General features: G+C 47.6%; 1 protein-coding gene across 1 annotated transcript in view; it reads right to left on the minus strand.

The window, feature by feature from the left end:
- The window catches only part of ICE1 (interactor of little elongation complex ELL subunit 1), a 131656-nt gene that overhangs the window by 43787 nt on the left and 65993 nt on the right, over positions 1 to 21876 (minus strand). The window contains exons 14-15 of the mRNA XM_075314920.1: positions 12116 to 12471; positions 7159 to 10938 (exon numbers count right to left, since the gene is read on the minus strand). Coding sequence (XP_075171035.1) covers positions 7159 to 10938; positions 12116 to 12471 — 4136 coding nt within the window. The remainder of the gene's footprint in view (positions 1 to 7158; positions 10939 to 12115; positions 12472 to 21876) is intronic.

A 21876-nucleotide genomic window follows, 5' to 3' on the forward strand; every position in this document is an offset into this window, starting at 1 on the left:
AGCGCTGCGCTCTAAGACGCCACGTGCGCACGGCTCCTGCATAATCTTCATAGATTATGCAGGGGACGCAGGACGCATGCAGTTACGCTGCACTACAAAGCGCAGCGTAACTGCATGTAATTACGCAACGTGCGCACATAGCCTAAGAGTGATAAGTGTATATTGGATTCTATAGCGGATTTGCAACCAGTGTAATGACTGGCGTATGGTAGCAGCATCTGTGTAGCAGTTGTATAGAAATATGATCTTGGCTGCAGCTGTCATGATAGATTGGAGCATCAAGAGTTCAGTGGGAGAGAGAACAATTAGTAAAGCATTGCAGCAGTCCGCACAAGAATGAATTAGAGTCAAAAGGTAAGAAAAGGTTGAATTCTAGAGGTGTTTCGAGGTGCATTTAACATGAGTGAGCAAGTAATCTGATGAGTATAAAAAATAAATATATATATAATAAGACTTAGGATATATATCAGATCAGAATCCCAATTTGCAGACACTGTTTCGGGGTGATTGCCCCTCGTCAGTGCAAAGTGTGGGTATCTGATCCGGTTTATGAGACGCTATGTGGGGACCACGGGGAAGACTATTCTCCTTATGGAGACCTGACAAACCAGTCTGGCTGCCAGTGAGGGGACTTATAGCTGCAATGCCCCTCTGGGAATTATTCAAATTTTCCCTCCAGTGAGGAAGGAGACAAACTCTAGCGCCACCTATTGGAAGTAGCAATCCTAAAAGTGAAACTTGGCTTTTTAAACAAGCCTTTTCATTTTTCAGTTTTGAGGGAGCATGCAATTGGCATGCTGACTGCAGGAACAGTAGATCTAATCGGCCTCACAACTACAAACCACTTGTAACCAAACCAGCCCAGGATCTCCACATCCAGCATCTTCACCTTTAAGATCTTCTGAGACCAGGCACCCGGACAACTGCTCCAGTAATCGGTTTGCATAACCAAAAGGATTAATGCACAAACAAAAACCATCTCAGGGAAGCTCATCTGCTCCTCATCTCGGTTTCCACCTGACTGTAGTTCGTCGCCGTAACCGACTTAAGTGGGCAAATGCTCAAATTCAATGGCGTCTGGCATGCTGAGGAAGAAGGGAATTTTGTTTACTTACCGTAAATTCCTTTTCTTCTAGCTCCAATTGGGAGACCCAGACAATTGGGTGTATAGCTATGCCTCCGGAGGCCACACAAAGTATTACACTAAAAGTGTAAAGCCCCTCCCCTTCAGCCTATACACCCCCCGTACTGCTACGGGCTCATCAGTTTTGGTGCAAAAGCCAGAAGGAGGAAAAAATTATAAACTGGTTTAAAGTAAATTCAATCCGAAGGAATATCGGAGAACTGAAACCATTTAACATGAACAACATGTGTATACAAAAAACAGGGGCGGGTGCTGGGTCTCCCAATTGGAGCTAGAAGAAAAGGAATTTACGGTAAGTAAACAAAATTCCCTTCTTCTTTGTCGCTCCTAATTGGGAGACCCAGACAATTGGGACGTCCAAAAGCAGTCCCTGGGTGGGTAAATAATACCTCATAATAGAGCCGTAACGGCTCCGTCCTACAGGTGGGCAACTGCCACCTGAAGGACTCGCCTACCTAGGCTGGCATCTGCCGAAGCATAGGTATGCATCTGATAGTGTTTCGTGAAAGTGTGCAGGCTCGACCAGGTAGTTGCCTGACACATCTGCTGAGCCGTAGCCTGGTGTCGTAAGGCCCAGGAAGCTCCCACGGCCCTGGTAGAATGGGCCTTCAGTCCTGAGGGAACCGGAAGCCCCGAGGAACGGTAAGCTTCGAGAATTGGTTCCTTGATCCACCGAGCCAGGGTTGATTTGGAAGCTTGTGTCCCTTTACGCTGGCCAGCGACAAGGACAAAGAGAGCATCGGAGCGGCGCAGGGGCGCCGTACGAGAAATGTAGAGCCTGAGTGCTCTCACCAGATCTAACAAGTGCAAATCCTTTTCACATTGGTGAACTGGATGAGGACAAAACGAGGGTAAGGAGATGTCCTGATTGAGATGAAAAGTGGGCAAGGCAAATGGCCAGGGAGAAAATGCCTGAGCAGAGCACCACGACAGGAATATTTTCCACGTCCTGTGGTAGATCTTGGCGGACGTTGGTTTCCTAGCCTGTCTCATAGTGGCAATGACCTCTTGAGATAATCCTGAAGACGCTAGGATCCAGGACTCAATGGCCACACAGTCAGGTTGAGGGCCGCAGAATTCAGATGGAAAAACGGCCCTTGAGACAGCAAATCTGGTCGGTCTGGCAGTGCCCACGGTTGGCCGACCGTGAGATGCCACAGATCCGGGTACCACGACCTCCTCGGCCAGTCTGGAGCGACGAGGATGGCGCGGCGGCAGTCGGCCCTTATCTTGCGTAACACTCTGGGCAACAGAGCCAGAGGAAGAAACACATAAGGAAGCTGAAACTGCGACCAATCCTGAACTAAGGCGTCTGCCGCCAGAGCTCTGTGATCTTGAGATCGAGCCATGAATGTTGGGACCTTGTTGTTGTGCCGTGACGCCATTAGGTCGACGTCCGGCATCCCCCAGCGGCAACAGATCTCCTGAAACACGTCCGGGTGAAGGGACCATTCCCCTGCGTCCATGCCCTGGCGACTGAGAAAGTCTGCTTCCCAGTTTTCTACGCCCGGGATGTGAACTGCGGATATGGTGGATGCTGTGGCTTCCACCCACAGCAGAATCCTCCGGACTTCCTGGAAGGCTTGCCGACTGCGTGTCCCACCTTGGTGGTTGATGTAAGCCACCGCTGTGGAGTTGTCCGACTGAATTCGGATCTGCTTGCCTTCCAGCCACTGCTGGAACGCTTTTAGGGCAAGATACACTGCCCTGATCTCCAGAACATTGATCTGAAGTGAGGACTCTTGCTGAGTCCACGTACCCTGAGCCCTGTGGTGGAGAAAAACTGCTCCCCACCCTGACAGGCTCGCGTCCGTCGTGACCACCGCCCAGGATGGGGGTAGGAAGGATTTCCCTTTCGATAATGAGGTGGGAAGAAGCCACCACCGAAGGGAAGCTTTGGTTGCTTGAGAGAGGGAGACGTTCCTGTCTAGGGACGTCGGCCTCCTGTCCCACTTGCGTAGGATGTCCCATTGAAGAGGACGCAGGTGAAACTGCGCGAAAGGGACTGCTTCCATTGCTGCCACCATCTTCCCCAGGAAGTGCATGAGGTGCGTCAAGGGGTGTGACCGACCTTGAAGGAGAGATTGTACCCCTGTGTGTAGTGAACGCTGTTTGTCCAGCGGAAGCTTCACTATCGCTGGAAGAGTATGAAACTCCATGCCAAGATATGTCAGTGATTGGACCGGTGTCAGATTTGACTTTGGAAAATTGATGATCCACCCGAAACTCTGGAGAATCTCCAGAGTAACGTTGAGGCTGTGTTGGCATGCCTCTTGAGAGGGTGCCTTGACCAGCAGATCGTCTAAGTAAGGTATCACTGAGTGACCCTGAGAGTGGAGGACCGCAACTACTGTAGCCATGACCTTGGTGACAACCCTTGGGGCTGTCGCCAGGCCGAACGGCAGTGCCGCGAACTGAAGGTGTTCGTCTCCTATGGCGAAGCGCAAGAAGCGCTGATGCTCCGGAGCAATTGGTACGTGGAGATAAGCATCCTTGATATCGATCGATGCTAGGAAATCTCCTTGGGACATTGAGGCGATGACGGAGCGGAGGGATTCCATCCGGAACCGCCTGGTCCTTACGTGTTTGTTGAGCAGTTTTAGGTCCAAAACAGGACGGAAGGACCCGTCCTTCTTTGGAACCACAAACAGGTTGGAGTAGAAACCGTGACCCTGTTGTTGAAGAGGAACCGGGACCACCACTCCTTCTGCCTTCAGAATGCCCACCGCCTGCAGAAGAGCCTCGGCTCGCTCGGGAGGCGGAGATGTTCTGAAGAATCGAGTCGGAGGACGAGAGCTGAACTCTATCCTGTAACCGTGAGACAAAATGTCTCTCACCCAACGGTCTTTTACTTGTGGCAGCCAGGTGTCGCAAAAGCGGGAGAGCCTGCCACCGACCGAGGATGCGGTGTGAGGAGGCCGTAAGTCATGAGGAAGCCGCCTTGGTAGCGGCACCTCCGGCGGTCTTTTTAGGGCGTGATTTAGACCGCCATGCGTCGGCGTTCCTCTGATCCTTCTGAGGCCTTTTGGACGAGAATTGTGACCTGCCCGCACCCCGAAAGGACCGAAACCTCGACTGTCCCCTCCTCTGTTGGGGTGTTTTTGGTTTGGCTTGGGGTAAGGATGTTTCCTTTCCCTTGGATTGTTTGATGATTTCATCCAATCTCTCACCAAACAAACGGTCGCCAGAAAATGGCAATCCAGTTAAGCACTTTTTGGAAGCCGAATCTGCCTTCCATTCCCGCAGCCACAAGGCCCTGCGTATTACCACCGAATTGGCGGCTGCAACCGCCGTACGGGTCGCAGAGTCCAGGACAGCATTAATAGCGTAGGACGCAAATGCCGACGTTTGAGAGGTTATGGACGCCACCTGCGGCGCAGACGTACGTGAGTGCGTCAATTTGCGCCTGACCAGCTGAGATAGCTTGGAGTGCCCATACGGCTGCGAATGCTGGAGCAAAAGACGCGCCGATAGCTTCATAGATGGATTTCAACCAGAGCTCCATCTGTCTGTCAGTGGCATCCTTGAGTGAAGCTCCATCTTCCACTGCAACTATGGATCTAGCCGCCAGTCTGGAGATTGGAGGATCCACCTTGGGACACTGAGTCCAGCCCTTGACCACGTCAGGGGGAAAAGGGTAACGTGTATCCTTAAGGCGCTTGGAAAAACGCTTATCTGGATAAGCTCGGTGTTTCTGGACTGCCTCTCTGAAGTCAGAGTGGTCCAGAAACATACTCTTTGTACGCTTGGGAAACCTGAAACGGAATTTCTCCTGCTGAGAAGCTGACTCCTCCACTGGAGGAGCTGAGGGAGAAATATTCAACATTTCATTGATGGACGCAATAAGATCATTCACTATGGCGTCCCCATCAGGAGAATCAAGGTTGAGAGCGGCTTCAGGATCAGAATCCTGATCAGCTAGCTCCGCTTCATCATACAGAGAGTCCTCTCGCTGAGACCCTGAACATTGTGATGATGTCGAGGGAATTTCATAGCGAGCTCGCTTAGTCGGTCTGGGGCTGCGGTCCGTGTCAGAGACCTCACCCTGGGATCCATGAGACACCCCGGGAAGACATTGCTGTTCCAACTGAGGGGAACCAGGGGACAATGATAACACAGTGCCCCTGGCTTGAGATGCCGGCCTGGACTGCAAAGCTTCTAATATCTTAGCCATAGTCTCAGAAAGTCTTTCAGTAAAAACTGCAAACTCCGTCCCTGTCACCTGGACAGTGTTAACAGGTGGTTCTCCCTGGGCCACCCCTAGCAGAGGCTCCGGCTGAGAAAGTGCCACAGGGGCCGAGCATTGCACACAATGAGGGTCAGTGGAACCTGCCGGCAGTATAGTCGTACATGCTGCACAGGCAGCATAGTAAGTCTGTGCCATGGCACCCTTGCTATTTGTGGACGACATGCTGTTGTCTCCTCTGAGCAATACAGGAGGGTAAATAGCCACAAATCAACAGTGCACCCTACAGTGTAAAGTATAGACTATAATCATATAAACTATAAATACACTTCTGCACTAGTGGGGCCAGCACCACAGGTGCTGCTTACCGCCTGCGCAAAGCGTTTGTGTGGGCACCAGAATTCCTGCCTGGGTCTCTTTGAGCTTGTCTCTCCTCTCCAGCGTTAGCAGAGCTGAGAGGAATGGCTGCCAGCGTCCTGAGGAGAGGAGGGAGCCGTGGGCGTGACCCAGAAAAGTGCGGGAACTGGTGCCCCACTGTGCAGAGTGAGGGGGGTGGAGTATGCAAAGCATGCTCCAGCCCTCGGTGCTGCCGACCTGTACAGCGTCCCGCCCTTCCCCTGACTGGCAGGGCTGGGGGCGGGAAAAGAATGAGACTAGGCCGCAGAAGCCGGGGACTATAGTTATAAGCGCGGCCGCCGTATAAGCGCGGTCGGCGCGGAAGTCCCCGGCGCACTAACAGTCCCAGCCGCGCCGCAGGCATAACCATGGCAGCGGCGGTCAGCGCGGCAGTCCCCCTACACAAATACACTCAGCGACGCTGAGTGTATAGTGGCACACATGCAGCCAGCGCTGCTGTCCCCGGTGCACTAGCACACCCAGCAATGCTGGAGTGTTGCTGTGCGCAGTCCCCACGGGGACACAGAGTACCTCCAAGTAGCAGGGCCATGTCCCTGAACGATACTCGGCTCCTATCCAGCAGGGTCCTCAGGAGCTGTGGATGGAGCACGGTCTCCTGTGCGTGGAGACCGATGGGATCCCACTTCACCCAGAGCCCTAATTGAGGGATGGGGAAGGAAAGCAGCATGTGGGCTCCAGCCTGCGTACCCGCAATGGATACCTCAACCTTAACAACACCGCCGACAAAAGTGGGGTGAGAAGGGAGCATGCTGGGGGCCCTGTTATGGGCCCTCTTTTCTTCCATCCGACATAGTCAGCAGCTGCTGCTGACTAAGCTGTGGAGCTATGCGTGGATGTCTGCCTCCTTCGCACAAAGCATAAAAACTGATGAGCCCGTAGCAGTACGGGGGGTGTATAGGCTGAAGGGGAGGGGCTTTACACTTTTAGTGTAATACTTTGTGTGGCCTCCGGAGGCATAGCTATACACCCAATTGTCTGGGTCTCCCAATTAGGAGCGACAAAGAAGTGTTCTTTTCAAGGAATCCCAGTTTTTCACTGTACAGGATAGATGCCCAACTGCCAAATGGTGATCACACCAGATACTGACTGGTTTTCTGCCCCCCCCCTCCCCCCTTTGTGTACATAAAAAAAAAAAAAAAAAAAAAAAAAAAGTCTTACAGCTTTCAGTTCATCTCATGAAAAATGAGAGGAAAGACAAAAATGTTGTGTTTCTATTTTTGGTCAGTGTGTATATATTTATCACACACATATATACTCTATAATTGTGCGTGTAAACTCAGTTTGTAAATGAAATGCAACAAGTCAAAAATCGAAAAGTAGTGCTCCAAATCTGTCATTCATTTACATTATAATAATCCTAATTCACCCCACAGTGAAAAAGAAAAAAAAAAAAGACAGTAGCAAGACTTACTTTTTTTGAGTTACTGAATTCGAAAATCACTTCCTTCTCCTCATTTCTCATTACCGGAACTTTGGGAATTGTCTTCACGTAAACATGGCTCCTTATCACGGGCAGAAGATCAAAGCACAATTCTTGTATTTTTTTAAGTGCATTATTTATAATGTCTTCATCAACATTACTGTCTTTTACCACATCTGGGAGGGACTCCGAGTAACCAAAATGTGGACAAGATTCATCTGCTTTCTGTGCAGGCAATGGGAAACAGTCTTTGACACTTTCCACAACAGGAGATTCGCTATCCAGCCGTAGTCTTTTGGCACTTTTAGGCATCTGGAAAGAATCTGTTGCTCTTTTACTTACAGAAGTGCAGCTCTGCGTACCAGCAGTGTTAATTTTCTCTTTATTGCTCGGTTTTGAATTGCTCCCGGTTTTTATGAATACTGTAGACGTGGATGTAATGGACTTGAAACCCGTTATCTGGCTAACCGGCACATTTTGCCCATCTCTAGACAAACCTCTGTTTAACTGAACATTACCTTTTAATATGTTTAAAGTCCTGGCCCGTGCAGACAATTCTGGGTACATGGTATCGAGAATTTTGACAGAATTTTCTTGAACGTTGCATGCAGAACTTCCATTTGCAGAAAGAGGCAATCTTCCTGGCACAGGAACAGCATGTTTTGGAGTGGCAGCACAGAACTGCAAAGGAGAAGACAATATTCTATGGTTTGCTTTCTCAACAGGAGATGGAGTACTAAATATAGGAGATTTTCGTTTCCGTTCATCATTTACTGGTGACATTAATGTTGTAAATCGTGTTCCGGGTAAAGGAGAAATCCCTTCATCAATAGGTGATGGCAATGATGAACGACTTGAAGAAGACATAATTGGAGAGAGTGTATGCATGCTTCTCGGGGGAGTTGACAATAATGGACCCAGTAGGGGAGGCAATGGTGGTCCCATTTTGGATCTTAATTCATTAATAGTGGTTTCTGGGGAATGATCTTCATTAGTGTCGGAGTCAGAATTTGCTAAAACAGTTTGCCCTCCCTGTGCATTCAGGAATACCGTACCCTCTTGAGGAAGCTTATTACTTGGAGGATTTTCTTTTCTTGCAGATGGAAAGATGGGCGATTGGAGTTTGTTGGAAGGGTCAAGTTCTTTTGTTTTTTCATTACCTGCACCACCTCTAGTGACTGAACTTTCCAAACTGGTAGATACTTTTCCAGATTTTGCTTTTGGTTTTCGGGGTAAACATACAGCTTTGGGACCAACAAAGTCATCAGATCTACTAAAATTCCAAATTAGATTTTTACCCGGAAGAATTCTTCGGCCTCCTGTTTCAGCATCACTATCTGAGCGAATATGAGTAGAAACCTCATTCTGTCTTACTGGTTCCTGCACAGAAGAGGTAACCTTAGATCTTTCTTCTGGGGAACATTCTACATTTCCTTCACTAGCAGCACCATTCTTCGACTCTATATTTAAAGCATGTAGGAAAGAATGTTCAGGTTCTATCGACATGTCATCCTCTACTTTTGACTCTTCAGAATCATTTTGTAGTTTAACTACTGTAGCAATGCATCTTTCACTTTCATTCGTAGTGAATGTAGGAGGTTTATGTTGTTCTTCTAGTCCAGTCACAATTAATAATGCATTATCATTCTTTTTTGTGCCATCAGAAGCTATTTTAAAGGATTCATTTTGAACAATTGGATTGTGAAAGGTTGGCCGTGTAAAGTTCACCTTACGAACTGGAAACTCATACTCACTCTCACTACTATCTAGACAGCCATCACATATACGAGCTGTATCTTTTTCTAATTTTTCAAGAGAATCATTTGATTTTGAAAACATATGAAAGTGCTGGAAGTCTTCCGATGGAAGAACAGGCAAAATTTCAGGGTGCGCTTTGATTTTTACAGTAAGACCAGTTTTAGAAAAAGGACAAAGGATTTGGGTTCGTTCTTCTGGAATGCTGGAATTCAAGATCATGCTTGATTTTATATTTTTAGTTACTTCTTGACTTTGGGTTTCAATTGTATTTCTGTCATTGTTGTGTTCAGGATCTACTGCTATGTGAACAGGACTGCAACTGACTACATTAGAGAGATTAGACTTTTGATGACTGGGTCCGTCAGTATCAATACGAGAGTTGCACTTGTTCGCATGTTCATTAGTAGGTGGAGAGATGACATTTTCACAAATCCCCAGCTTGTGAAAAAGACCCTGTCTATTTTCTGAAGTGTCTACCAGTGTTGACTGCAGCTCTGTGTCAGATTCTTGGTGCAATGATGAGATCGGCTTTACATTTGAGTTTATTGCAGTGGAAGGGTGATCAACAACTTGTAGTGAACTTCTTTCAGACTGATTATCATCATTATGACATAAAGATATACTAGCTATTTTGTCCACCCCAAGGTCAGTTTTATGTTCCGCAATGTTTTCTTTTTCCAGATCATCATCTTTCTTCTCTATAGCTTTACAATGTGACTCCATGGAGGTAATAGTAATGGAATCACATTCGTTTAATGATATTGCCATATTTTGCTTGCCTGTCATACTCGTATCTAACACAAGATGAGTCTCATGTTTTATGTCCATGTGTCCGGATTCCTGACATATTGAAAACGCTTTGATATCTTCAGAATCTATCACACGTGCTGCATTGGAAGCTGTTAACAGAGGATTATTGCTGCTAAGCACAGGAGATGTTTGCCCCAATGGCTTATTTGTTTGGCGTAGTTCTAATGGCTGCTTTGAAATAGATCCTGGGTGGGTTTTTTCAGTGCTTAAAGTACAGAGCTCTTCTGGGCATGTACTCATATTAAAAGCAGGCAGGATTGTTGATGTTTTGTCTAAACTCTTTTCACTACATTTAGTCAGATCCAGAGGAACAGAATTATTACAATAATTTTGCCAGCTAGCATCCTTGGTGATTGTGCTGCCATCATCTGACATATTTGGCTTAATAAGTAAATCCGTTACAAAACTTGAATTTTCATTTTCTGAAACAATTTCCGATTGCAGATGTACCAGAGCATCTTGGTCACAGTCAACAATTGTAACATTAGGCCTGCCCACCGTGTCTGGATTTATCTTGTGATGAACATGACAATCCTCACTTATGTGACTTTTGCCATCATTCATGCACCTAAATGATTCATTATTACTACTTAGGTTATCGAACTTCATTTTACCTGCAGTGTCAGGTGGCTTTGTTAAATTTACTGAAGGACTATTTATTGCAGAATTGTAAACAACATTATTGAACAGCATCATCTCTGTTTCCATGGGGCATGAAGTCTCTTTATACCCATTGTCTGCATGCATAGACAAAGCTATACTTTCAGCTTCAGCTGAGGATCCTTTACTAAACTCTTGGTTGTTAAAGTTGGATTCTTTTAAAGTGTCTGTAAGGGTGTCTTTCAAGCACAATGTTCTGTTTGTAAGATTAGATCTTTCCTCGTATCCAACATCAATGGCATTTGCGGTCACTGGCTGTGTGTCTTGCAGAGGCAATATATCAATATTCTGCACAAGATCCTGCTGGCTTGTTTCCACTTCCATGGTTAAGTCTGGACCATCACTACAACTAGCTATGCTTTTAACTGCAAAACTACACTCTGTAGAGCAAAAAGTGTGATCAACCGCTTGATTTAAAGTACTGTTTTCATCAGTCCCATTCTCATGTGTATTTTCTATCTTTACTGGAGAAGCAACACTGAGCTGATCCACGTCACTGCTGCTCTCAGCATCACTTGTGTCTGTGAATTCTCCAAACATATTCTGCAATGGAAAAAATAAAAATATTTAAAAAGGTGTCTTCAACATTTAATACCAAAAACAGTGTATTCAGAATATAAGACTGTAAAATGTAATCTTGCATTATCCAATATACAAGTCATATTGCGAGTCTGATACTGGCTGCAGTGCTGGTGTCAAGCCTACAGCCAGAAAACCCATCAGTGAGCCCTGCCTCTCCGAGCACAGCGTGCCATGTACATGGACAGCGACTTAGAGCTCAGTGATTGGCTGTCGTACTCTCAACGCAATGTCAGCTCTGCAGCCAATATCCGACCCAAAAACAGTGGCAGAAGCTCAGCGTTGGGGACCAGTTGACAGAAAATAAAGTATGTGGGATTATATTTTATCCTGAATAACAAAAAGGGGTTGTCTAACAGGCAAACCCACATTTTAAAGAACCCCACCAGAGGTTGTTTTTTTGCTGACGGAGCGCTAATCAGTATTGTAAGTTACCTAATAATATAGCCATCTTCTTCTATTCTTGGCGTCGCTCCACTCGTCTTCTGCTGCTGTTTATTATCTACCAAATTGTTCCAGTGTTTTCTGAGTGAGCTGGAGGTCACTTCTCAATGTAAATCTATGAGAACCAGAAGAAGGCTCTCATAGACTTCCATTGACAGCTTGTGACAGTTAGCACTGCCTTCTGGTCATACAAAAGCTGCAGTCACAAAATGGCGGAGTGGGACCAGAACGACGTCAGGAACAGTACGGCGGAGGGCTAGTATATTACTAGGAGCAGGGAACATGAACTAGTAATACCACATCAGTAGTGAAATAATTGCTTTTTGGTCCCAGTTCCACATACCAGAAATGACTGAAAAACCCCTTTTACCCAACTGGTCATAGAAGAGACCCGCCATCGGGCATTTCCAGACCGTTCATGTGTCCACACAAAACCAAGAAAAAAAGACCAGTGGGGACAAGGTAAGAGTCAGAAAAATAGTAATGTTTGACCCATATACAGACCTGTGGTGTAAATGAGAAAAAGCTAAAATAAGGGTGGCATAAAAATCATTATCTAGAAAACTATACTGAGGGAAGAGTAAAAACTGGCTGTATCTGAGTACCAAATGTTTTATTAAAATATAATGGTTTTACTGAACTTAAACCCAAGATCACAAAAACCAAATATATCTTAAAGAATCTAATTCACACCTACCTGTATTGTTAATGGTGAGCATTGTATAGGTGACAGAAGATTTGGGAGAGGTGTAGCCCATTTCTGGACTTCAGATATTTCATCCATATCACTTTCAGAATCACAATTTACTGAGCTACGGTCGTTAAAATCCTTGGAGTCCGAGACATCAAGAGTTTCATCCTTATCAGAAACAAAGTCCTCACTGATCTCAACCACGGCGGATTCAGCCATAGGTGAATTCTTTGGCTCAGACAAGTTCATGGCTTCTTGTACTGTATCTAGTTCAGTGGTAGGGTTACAGGTTTGACTGATTTGAAGACTGCTGTGTCTAGCAGACAGCTTACACTCAGACCGCTTGTTTTTTCTTGTTTTGTCTGCAACGAAAACAAAGTAAGATTAGCCCCTTTTTCGGGAGCCAATTTTGTCAAAGAACATTTTAATCAACAAATCTTGGAATAATAATAAGTTCCACCATTGGATGTGTTAAAAAAAATATTCCTTGTGCTGAAATAATCTTATAAATGTGCCTCTGCTAAATACTGTGTAATGGTCGTGTCTGACCGACATGGGCTGATCATACCATATCTAAGTAGGGGAGCTTGGGGACATAACTGATTCTTGCTGTGAGGTAAAACATTTCCCTGCCTGTTTTACCTCACAGAAAAAAAAATCATCTTCAATCCCATGCTATTTTTTTGTGATATATTGCATTTTTGTATGTTAAGGGCATATTTACATTGACACATTTTCATTAAAATTATGTATCACTTACAGAGCTGGCTTTCGTCATTTTGTTAAAGTCAGTATTTTATCAGCTAGAGATGATCATTAGAGGACTAGTAAATCTGCTGCCATGCAGTTCATCATATTTTTCTCTCTGTATAACCCCGTCCACACCACTGATCAATTTATTTTTATTTTTTTACAGAGCTTTTAAGTTTAAGTGACTTAGATGAGCCTATGAATTGGAAACCCCAGGAAACAAATTAATCTTCACAGTGATGTATGTCTGGGCACATGACAGGCATGGATGAGAGGGATGGCTATTTAATTTTGGATCATAAATATGACAGGACAGATCGCTGATATGCCCCAACTGCAGTGCCAAAAAACAGCAGAAAACACCCACAAATAACCCTATTTTGGAAATTAGACCCCTGAAGCAATTCATCATGTAGGGGTGTTTTCACCATTTTGTGCTTGACAAATTTAATGTTAAAACAATAGTCTGCAATTTTCACAAGGTGAGAGGAGAAACCCCATAATTTGTTAAGTGATGTCAATATCTCCTAAATGACGTGACAGCCAATATGTTGTGAAAAACTAATGCTTGGGCACATGGCAGGGCTCGGAAAGGAAAGATCGCCGTTTGATTTTAGGAACTTAAAATTTGGATGCTATGATGCCTTTCCCATAGTCCCAGATGTGAATAAAAGCAGAAACCCCACAAGAGACTCCATGTGGGAAACTAAACCCCACAAGGAATTCATCCAAGTGTAAGGTAAGCTTCTCTAAACCACAAACCACTGCAAAGTTTTAGACGTTTGGGCCATAAAAGTGAAAATAAGACTTTTTTGCTAAAAAAACTTATCTTTAGCCTCAAATTCTTCATTAACACAGCTAATAGGAGAAAATGGACAGGACAAAGTGTTATTCAATTCTTACCAAATGAGGTAATACCCATTAAGTGGTTGTACAGTACTGTTTCAGCACCAGGTAGGGCTCAGAAGGGAGGGAGCACTAATTGGCTCTAAACGCAGATTTTGTTGGACTAAATTCTGGGCCCCATAGAATTTTACGAGTACAACACTGGGATGTGGAAATAGAAAAGTTACATTTTTACCACTAGAATATTAGCGTCACATATTGATTCCAATATTTCAGAGGCATAATGAACAAAAAACAAACAATTAATGTAGATTTTACTTTTTTTTTTTTATGTTATACGCTCTGAAGTTTAGCTAGGGAGTTAAACGCCCCTGATGCCAGAACTGATGCAGCAGGGTATAAGCGGTCATATACAGGTAATACCCATGGCATTTTTGTAAATTGGGGACACTATGCACTTATTTCTCAGCACCCCAAATAAGTGGTGCAGAGAAATAAAGCCCTTAATGACCCCTGGATATAACAGTATTGGTGGTCGTTAATAAGTTGAAATTAATGTAACAGTTTGGCTTCTAATTAGTTTTCTGTTTTATGTAAAGTGTATAACCATAAAGAATAGAAATTCAACTTTCTTGTACATATTCAGTTACATTTTAGAATGCATAGAGTTCAACCAGGGAAAGTCACCAATTTAACCCCTGCACTCCCGAGCGATTTTCCATTTTTTCTCCTCCCCTTCTTCCAAAAGTCATAACTTTTTTATTTTTCCATTAATATAGCCATATAGAGTTTGTTTTTTTTGGAGACCAAGTTGTACTTTTGAATGACACCATTCATTCTGCCACATATTGTACTGAAAAAGAAGGGGGGAAAATACTAAGTGCGGTGAAATTGCAAAAAAAACAAAATACAATTCCACAATGGTGTTTTGCTTTTCTTGTTTGCCATTTTCACTATATGGTAAAATTGACCTGGCATTATGGACTCCCCAGGTCAGTACGAATTCATAGACACCAAACATGTATAGTTTTACTTTTATCTAACTGGTCGGAAAAAAAAATCAGAAGTTTGTAAAAATAAAAAAAGAAACAGTGCTTTGTCACCATTTTCCGAGACCCATAGTATGTTCATTTTTCAGGATCTGGGGCTCATTCATGGCTTATTTTTTTTTGCGTCTTAAGCTGATCTTAACTGTACCATTTTTGGACAGATGCAATGTTTTGATAGCCTGTTTTTACATTTTAATTTAATGTTGTGGCGACTAAAAGAAGGGAATTTTGTTTACTTACCGTAAATTCCTTTTCTTCTAGCTCCAATTGGGAGACCCAGACAATTGGGTGTATAGCTACTGCCTCCGGAGGCCACACAAAGTAGTACACTTAAAAGTGTAAAGCCCCTCCCCTTCTGCCTATACACCCCCCGTGGGATCACGGGCTCCTCAGTTTTAGTGCAAAAGCAAGAAGGAGGAAAGCCAATAACTGGTTTAAAAACAAATTCAATCCGAAGAAACATCGGAGAACTGAAACCATTCAACATGAACAACATGTGTACCCGAAAAAACCAAAAATCCCTAAGGAAACAGGGCGGGTGCTGGGTCTGCCAATTGGAGCTAGAAGAAAAGGAATTTACGGTAAGTAAACAAAATTCCCTTCTTCTTTGTCGCTCCATTGGGAGACCCAGACAATTGGGACGTCCAAAAGCAGTCCCTGGGTGGGTAAAATAACACCTCGTGATAGGGCCGTAAAACAGCCCTTTCCTACAGGTGAGCAACCGCCGCCTGAAGGACTTGTCTACCTAGGCTGGCGTCCGCCGAAGCGTAGGTATGCACCTGATAATGCTTGGTGAAAGTGTGCAGACTCGACCAGGTAGCCGCCTGGCACACCTGCTGAGCCGTAGCCTGGTGCCGTAATGCCCAGGACGCACCCACGGCTCTGGTAGAATGGGCCTTCAGCCCTGAGGGAACCGGAAGCCCGGCAGAACGATAGGCTTCCAGAATTGGTTCCTTGATCCACCGAGCCAGGGTGGATTTTGAAGCTTGCGACCCTTTACGCTGACCAGCGACAAGGACAAAGAGTGCATCCGAGTGGCGCAGGGGCGCCGTGCGGGAAATGTAGATTCTGAGCGCTCTCACCAGATCCAACAGATGCAAATCCTTTTCACATTGATGAACTGGATGAGGACAAAAAGAAGGTAAGGAGATATCCTGATTGCGATGAAAGGGGGATACCACCTTAGGAAGAAACTCGGGAATCGGGCGCAGAACCACCTTGTCCTGGTGAAATACCAGGAAGGGAGCTTTGCATGACAGCGCTGCTAGCTCGGACACTCTCCGAAGAGACGTGACCGCTACTAGAAAGGCCACTTTCTGTGAAAGGCGAGAAAGGGGAACATCCCTCATAGGCTCGAAAGGCGGCTTCTGGAGAGCAATTAGAACCCTGTTCAGATCCCAAGGTTCTAATGGCCGCTTGTAAGGAGGGACTAAGTGACAAACCCCCTGCAGGAACGTGCGTACCTGAGGAAGTCGGGCTAGTCGCTTCTGAAAAGAAGGGAATTTTGTTACTTACCGTAAATTCCTTTTCTTCTAGCTCCTATTGGGAGACCCAGACGATTGGGTGTATAGCTACTGCCTCCGGAGGCCACACAAAGCATTACACTAAAAAGTGTAAGGCCCCCTCCCCTTCTGGCTATACACCCCCAGTGGGATCACTGGCTCACCAGTTTTTAGTGCAAAAGCAAGAAGGAGGAAAGCCAATAACTGGTTTAAACAAATTCACTCCGAGTAACATCGGAGAACTGAAAAACCGTTCAACATGAGCAACATGTGTACCCGAAACAACCCAAAAATCCCGAAGGACAACAGGGCGGGTGCTGGGTCTCCCAATAGGAGCTAGAAGAAAAGGAATTTACGGTAAGTAACAAAATTCCCTTCTTCTTCGTCGCTCCATTGGGAGACCCAGACGATTGGGACGTCCAAAAGCTGTCCCTGGTTGGGTAAAGAAATACCTCATGTTAGAGCTGCAAGACAGCCCTCCCCTACGAGGAGGCAACTGCCGCCTGCAGGACTCTTCTACCTAGGCTGGCGTCCGCCGAAGCATAGGTATGCACCTGATAATTGTTTGGTGAAAGTGTGCAGACTCGACCAGGTAGCTGCCTGGCACACCTGTTGAGCCGTAGCCTGGTGTCGTAATGCCCAGGATGCACCCACGGCTCTGGTAGAATGGCCTTCAGCCCTGAAGGAACCGGAAGCCCAGCAGAACGGTAGGCTTCAAGAATTGGTTCTTTGATCCATCGAGCCAGGGTGGCCTTAGAAGCCTGCGACCCTTTGCGCTGACCAGCGACAAGGACAAAGAGTGCATCCGAACGGCGCAAGGGCGCCGTGCGGGAAATGTAGATTCTGAGTGCTCTCACCAGATCTAACAAATGTAAATCCTTCTCATACCGATGAACTGCATGAGGACAAAACGAAGGCAAGGAGATATCCTGATTAAGATGAAAAGAGGATACCACCTTCGGGAGAAAACTCCTGAATGGGGCGCAGCACTACCTTGTCCTGGTGGAAGACCAGGAAGGGAGTCTTGGATGACAGCGCTGCCAGCTCAGACACTCTCCGAAGAGATGTGATCGCTACCAGAAAAGCCACTTTCTGCGATAGTCTAGAAAGTGAAACCTCCCTCAGAGGCTCGAAGGGCGGCTTCTGGAGGGCAACTAGTACCCTGTTCAGATCCCATGGATCTAACGGCCGCTTGCACGGGGAACGATATGGCAAACCCCCTGTAGGAACGTGCGCACCATAGGAAGGCGTGCCAAACGCCTCTGAAAAAAGACGGATAGCGCCGATACCTGACCTTTAAGGGAGCCGAGCGCCAAACCTTTTTTCTAACCCAGATAGCAGGAAAGAAAGAAAGGTAGGCAATGCAAATGGCCAGGGAGACACTCCCTGAGCAGAAGCACCAGGATAAGAATATCCTCCACGTTCTGTGGTTCTTAGCGGACGTGGGCTTCCTAGCCTGTCTCATGGTGGCAACGACCCCGTGGAATAATCCTGAAGACGCTAGGATCCAGGACTCAATGGCCACACAGTCAGGTTCAGGGCCGCAGAATTCCGATGGAAAAACGGCCCTTGGGACAGTAAGTCTGGTCGGTCTGGTAGTGCCCACGGTTGGCCGACCGTGAGCTGCCACAGATCCGGATACCACGCCCTCCTCGGCCAGTCTGGGGCGACGAGTATGACGCGGCTGCAATCGGATCTGATCTTGCGTAGCACTCTGGGCAAGGGTGCCAGAGGTGGAAACACATAAGGGAGCCGGAACTGCGACCAATCTTGCGCTAGGGCGTCTGCCGCCAGCGCTCTTTGATCGCGAGACCGTGCCATGAAGGTTGGGACCTTGTTGTTGTGCCGGGACGCCATTAGGTCGACGTCCGGCCTTCCCCAGCGGCGACAGATTTCCTGAAACACGTCCGGGTGAAGGGACCATTCCCCTGCGTCCATGCCCTGGCGACTGAGGAAGTCTGCCTCCCAGTTTTCTACGCCGGGGATGTGAACTGCGGATATGGTGGAGGCCGTGGCATCCACCCACATCAGAATCCGCCGGACTTCCTGGAAGGCTTGCCGACTGCGTGTCCCCCCTTGGTGATTGATGTATGCCACCGCTGTGGAGTTGTCCGATTGAATTCGGATCTGCTTTCTTTCCAGCCACTGCTGGAAGGCTAGTAGGGCAAGATACACTGCTCTGATAACCAGAACATTGATCTGAAGGGTGGACTCCTGCTGAGTCCACGGACCCTGAGCCCTGTGGTGGAGAAAAACGCTCCCCACCCTGACAGACTCGCGTCTGTCGTGACCACCGCCCAAGACGGTGGTAGGAAGGATCTTCCCTGTGATAATGAGGTGGGAAGAAGCCACCATTGCAGAGAGTCCTTGCCGTCTGTGAAAGGGATACTTTCCTGTACAGGGATGTTGACTTCCCGTCTCATTGGCGGAGAATGTCCCATTGAAGTGAACGCAGAAGAAACTGCGCAAACGGAACCGTCTCCATTGCCACCCCTATCTTCCCGAGGAAGTGCATGAGGCGTCTTAAGAAGTGCGACTGACCTTGAAGGAGAGTCTGCACCCCAGTGTGTAGTGACCGCTGCTTGTCCAGCGGAAGCTTCACTACCGCTGAGAGGGTATGAAACTCCATGCCAAGATACGTTCGTGATTGGGTCGTGACAGGTTTGACTTTGAGAAGTTGATGATCCACCCGAACGTCTGGAGAGTCTCCAGCGTAACATTCAGGCTGAGTTGGCATGCCTCTTGAGAGGGTGCCTTGACCAGTATATCGTCCAAGTAAGGGATCACAGAGTGTCCCTGTGAGTGCAAGACTGCTACCACTGCCGTCATGACCTTGGCGAACACCCGTGGGGCTGTCGCCAGCCCGAATGGCAGAGCTACGAACTGAAGCTGGTCGTTTCCTATCACGAAATGTAGAAAAACATTGGTGCTCTGTAGCAATCGGCACGTGGAGATAAGCATCTTAGATGTCTATTGATGCTAGGAAATTTCCTTGAGACATTGAGGCAATGACGGAGCGGAGGGTATCATCCGGAACCGCCTGGCCTCCACGTGCTTGTTAAGCAGTTTTAGGTCCAGAACGGAACGAGCTATCCTTGTTTGGCACCACAACCAGATTGGAGGAAAACCGTGTCTTGTTCCTGAAGAGGAACCGGGATTACCACTCCTTCTGCCTGCAGAAGAGCATCTGCTCGGTGGGGAGGAGGGGACGTTCTGAAGAATCGAGTCGGAGGACGAGAACAGAACTCTGTCCTGTGCACGTGGGCACACTGTCCCTCACCCACCGGTCTGTGACCTGTGGCAGCTAAATGTCGCCAAAGGCGAGCGAGTCTGCCATCAACCGCGGATGCGGAAAGATGAGAGAGCTGAGAGTCATGAGGAGACCGCCTTGGTAGCGGTTCCTCCGGCTGCCTTCCTTGGGCGTGATTGAGCCCGGCCGGCAGCTGAGCCCCTCTGAGGCTTTTCAGCCCTTTTGGACGAGGACCATTGGGACCTGCCCGAGCCTGGGAAGGACCGAAACCTCGGCTGTCCTTCCAGGACAGCATTAATAGGGTAAGTCGCAATGCAGACATTGCGAGGTTACGGACGCCCCTGCGGCACAGATGTACTTGTGCTCAAGACCAGCTGCGCAAGAACAGCTGAAAAGCTTAGGGTGCCCATACGGCTGTGAATGCCGGAGCAACCGACACGCCGATAGCCTCACAGACAGATTTCAACCAGAGTCCATCTGTCTGTCAATGGCATCTGTAAGTGAAGTCCCATCTCCACTGCAACTATGGCTCTAGCCGCAAGCCTGGAGATTGGAGAATCCACCTTTGGACCCTGGGTCCAACGCCTGACCCCGTCAGGGGGAAAGTGATAACGTGTATCCTTAATACGTTTGGAGAAAACGCTTATCTGGTAAGCGTGGTGTTCCTGGACTGCTTCTCTGCAGTCAGCGTGGCCAGAACAATACTCAATATACGTTTGAGCTTGAAATGGGACTTCTCCTGCTGTGAAGCTGACTCCTCCGCTGGGGGAGCTGAGGGAGAAAGATCCAACATTCCATTGATGGACGCTATAGGATCATTCCTTATGGCGTCGCCATCCGGTGTATCCGGAGTGAGAGCGGTGTCAGGATCAAAGTCCTGATGAGCTACGTCTACCTCATCATACAGAGAGCCTCCTGGGACCCCCCCGGAGCACCGATTTTTAATCCAAGTGAGGGTGGCCAGGGAGCAATGATCCAGATTGCCCATGGCCTGTCCGGACTGCAAGTCTCTATCCCATTGCAACTCCGTCCCTGTCCTTGGACAGGGTTGAGAGGTGGTTCTTTTGGCCACGTCAAGTAGAGACCCCGGCTGACCAAGTGCTACAGGGGAGCATTGCACCCAATGGGGAGCAGTGCCGTGGAACAGTATCACATGCAGCAAAAACAGCATCGAAAGCCTGTGTTGCTTATATGCTGCTGCCGACTTATAGAGCCAAGAATGGCGACCGTACAGTGCAATGTATATCATACAAGTATAAAGTACAAATGAACACTGCAGCACATGCAATACAAGCAGCATAGAAAGCCTGCCTTTCTGCTGCTGTAGACTAGCCATCTAGGGGAATATAGCCCAGAATAGCGACCATACAGTGCAATGTATAGCATACAAGCATAAGTACAAATGAACACTGCAACACCTGCAATACAAGCAGCATAGAAAAAAACCTGTGCCTCAGCACCCTTGCTTTTCTGCTGCTGTAGTCTAGCCATTCTATGGCGAATATAGCCAAGACTAGTGACCGTACAGTGCAGTGTATAGCATACAAGCATAAATACACATGAACACTTCAGTACGTGCAATACAAGCAGCATAGAAAGCCTGTGCCGTAGCACCCATGCTTTTCTGCTGCTGATGTGTCGCCATCTAAGAGGGCATATAGCCCGAAATAGCGACCTATGCAGTGTACTTAAATACAAATAGACAAACTGCGGTATTTAGTGTCAGCACCCCAGGTGCCGCTTACCGCCCGCCTATAAGCGGGTGTGTGGTCGCCCTATTCCTGTTGGTTGCCCAGAGTCCGTTCTCTCAGCTCGGGCTGCAGGAATGGCTGCCGGCGTCCTTCTCCAGCTCGTGTGAGTAGGGGCGGGCCGTGGGCGTGCCCCAAGTCAGAGCGGGAAACCGGCGTCCCACAGTGTCTAGTGAGAGGGCTGGAGCATGTAAATAAGGCTCCAGCCCTCAGCGCTGCTGATTGTACAGCGTCTCTCCCCTACCCTGATTGACAGGGTGGGGGGCGGGAACGAAGCTGAGCTAGGCCGCAAAAGCCGGGGACTGGATTTATGAGCGCCGCCGCCGTAAAAGCGCGGTCGGCGCTAAGTCCCCGGCGCACTACAAGTCCCAGCCGCGCCGCCGCTCCCGGAGCGTCCGGCGCGGTAGTTCCCAATAAATAAAGTCACTCAGCTAGGCTGCAGTGACTGTAACCCTTTACTGTCCCCGGCGCACTAGCACACCCAGCAAGTCTGGAGTGTGCTGTGCCTGTGTGTACGGGGACACAGAGTACCTGAATGGTGCAGGGCCATGTCCCTGAACGGCACTCCCGCTCCACATCCAGCAGGTTCAATGGGTCTGTGGATGGAGCCCGGTCTCAGGGC

Source organism: Anomaloglossus baeobatrachus, chromosome 6 (assembly GCF_048569485.1).
Source record: "Anomaloglossus baeobatrachus isolate aAnoBae1 chromosome 6, aAnoBae1.hap1, whole genome shotgun sequence".
In the NCBI taxonomy this organism is placed as follows: Eukaryota; Metazoa; Chordata; class Amphibia; order Anura; family Aromobatidae; genus Anomaloglossus; species Anomaloglossus baeobatrachus.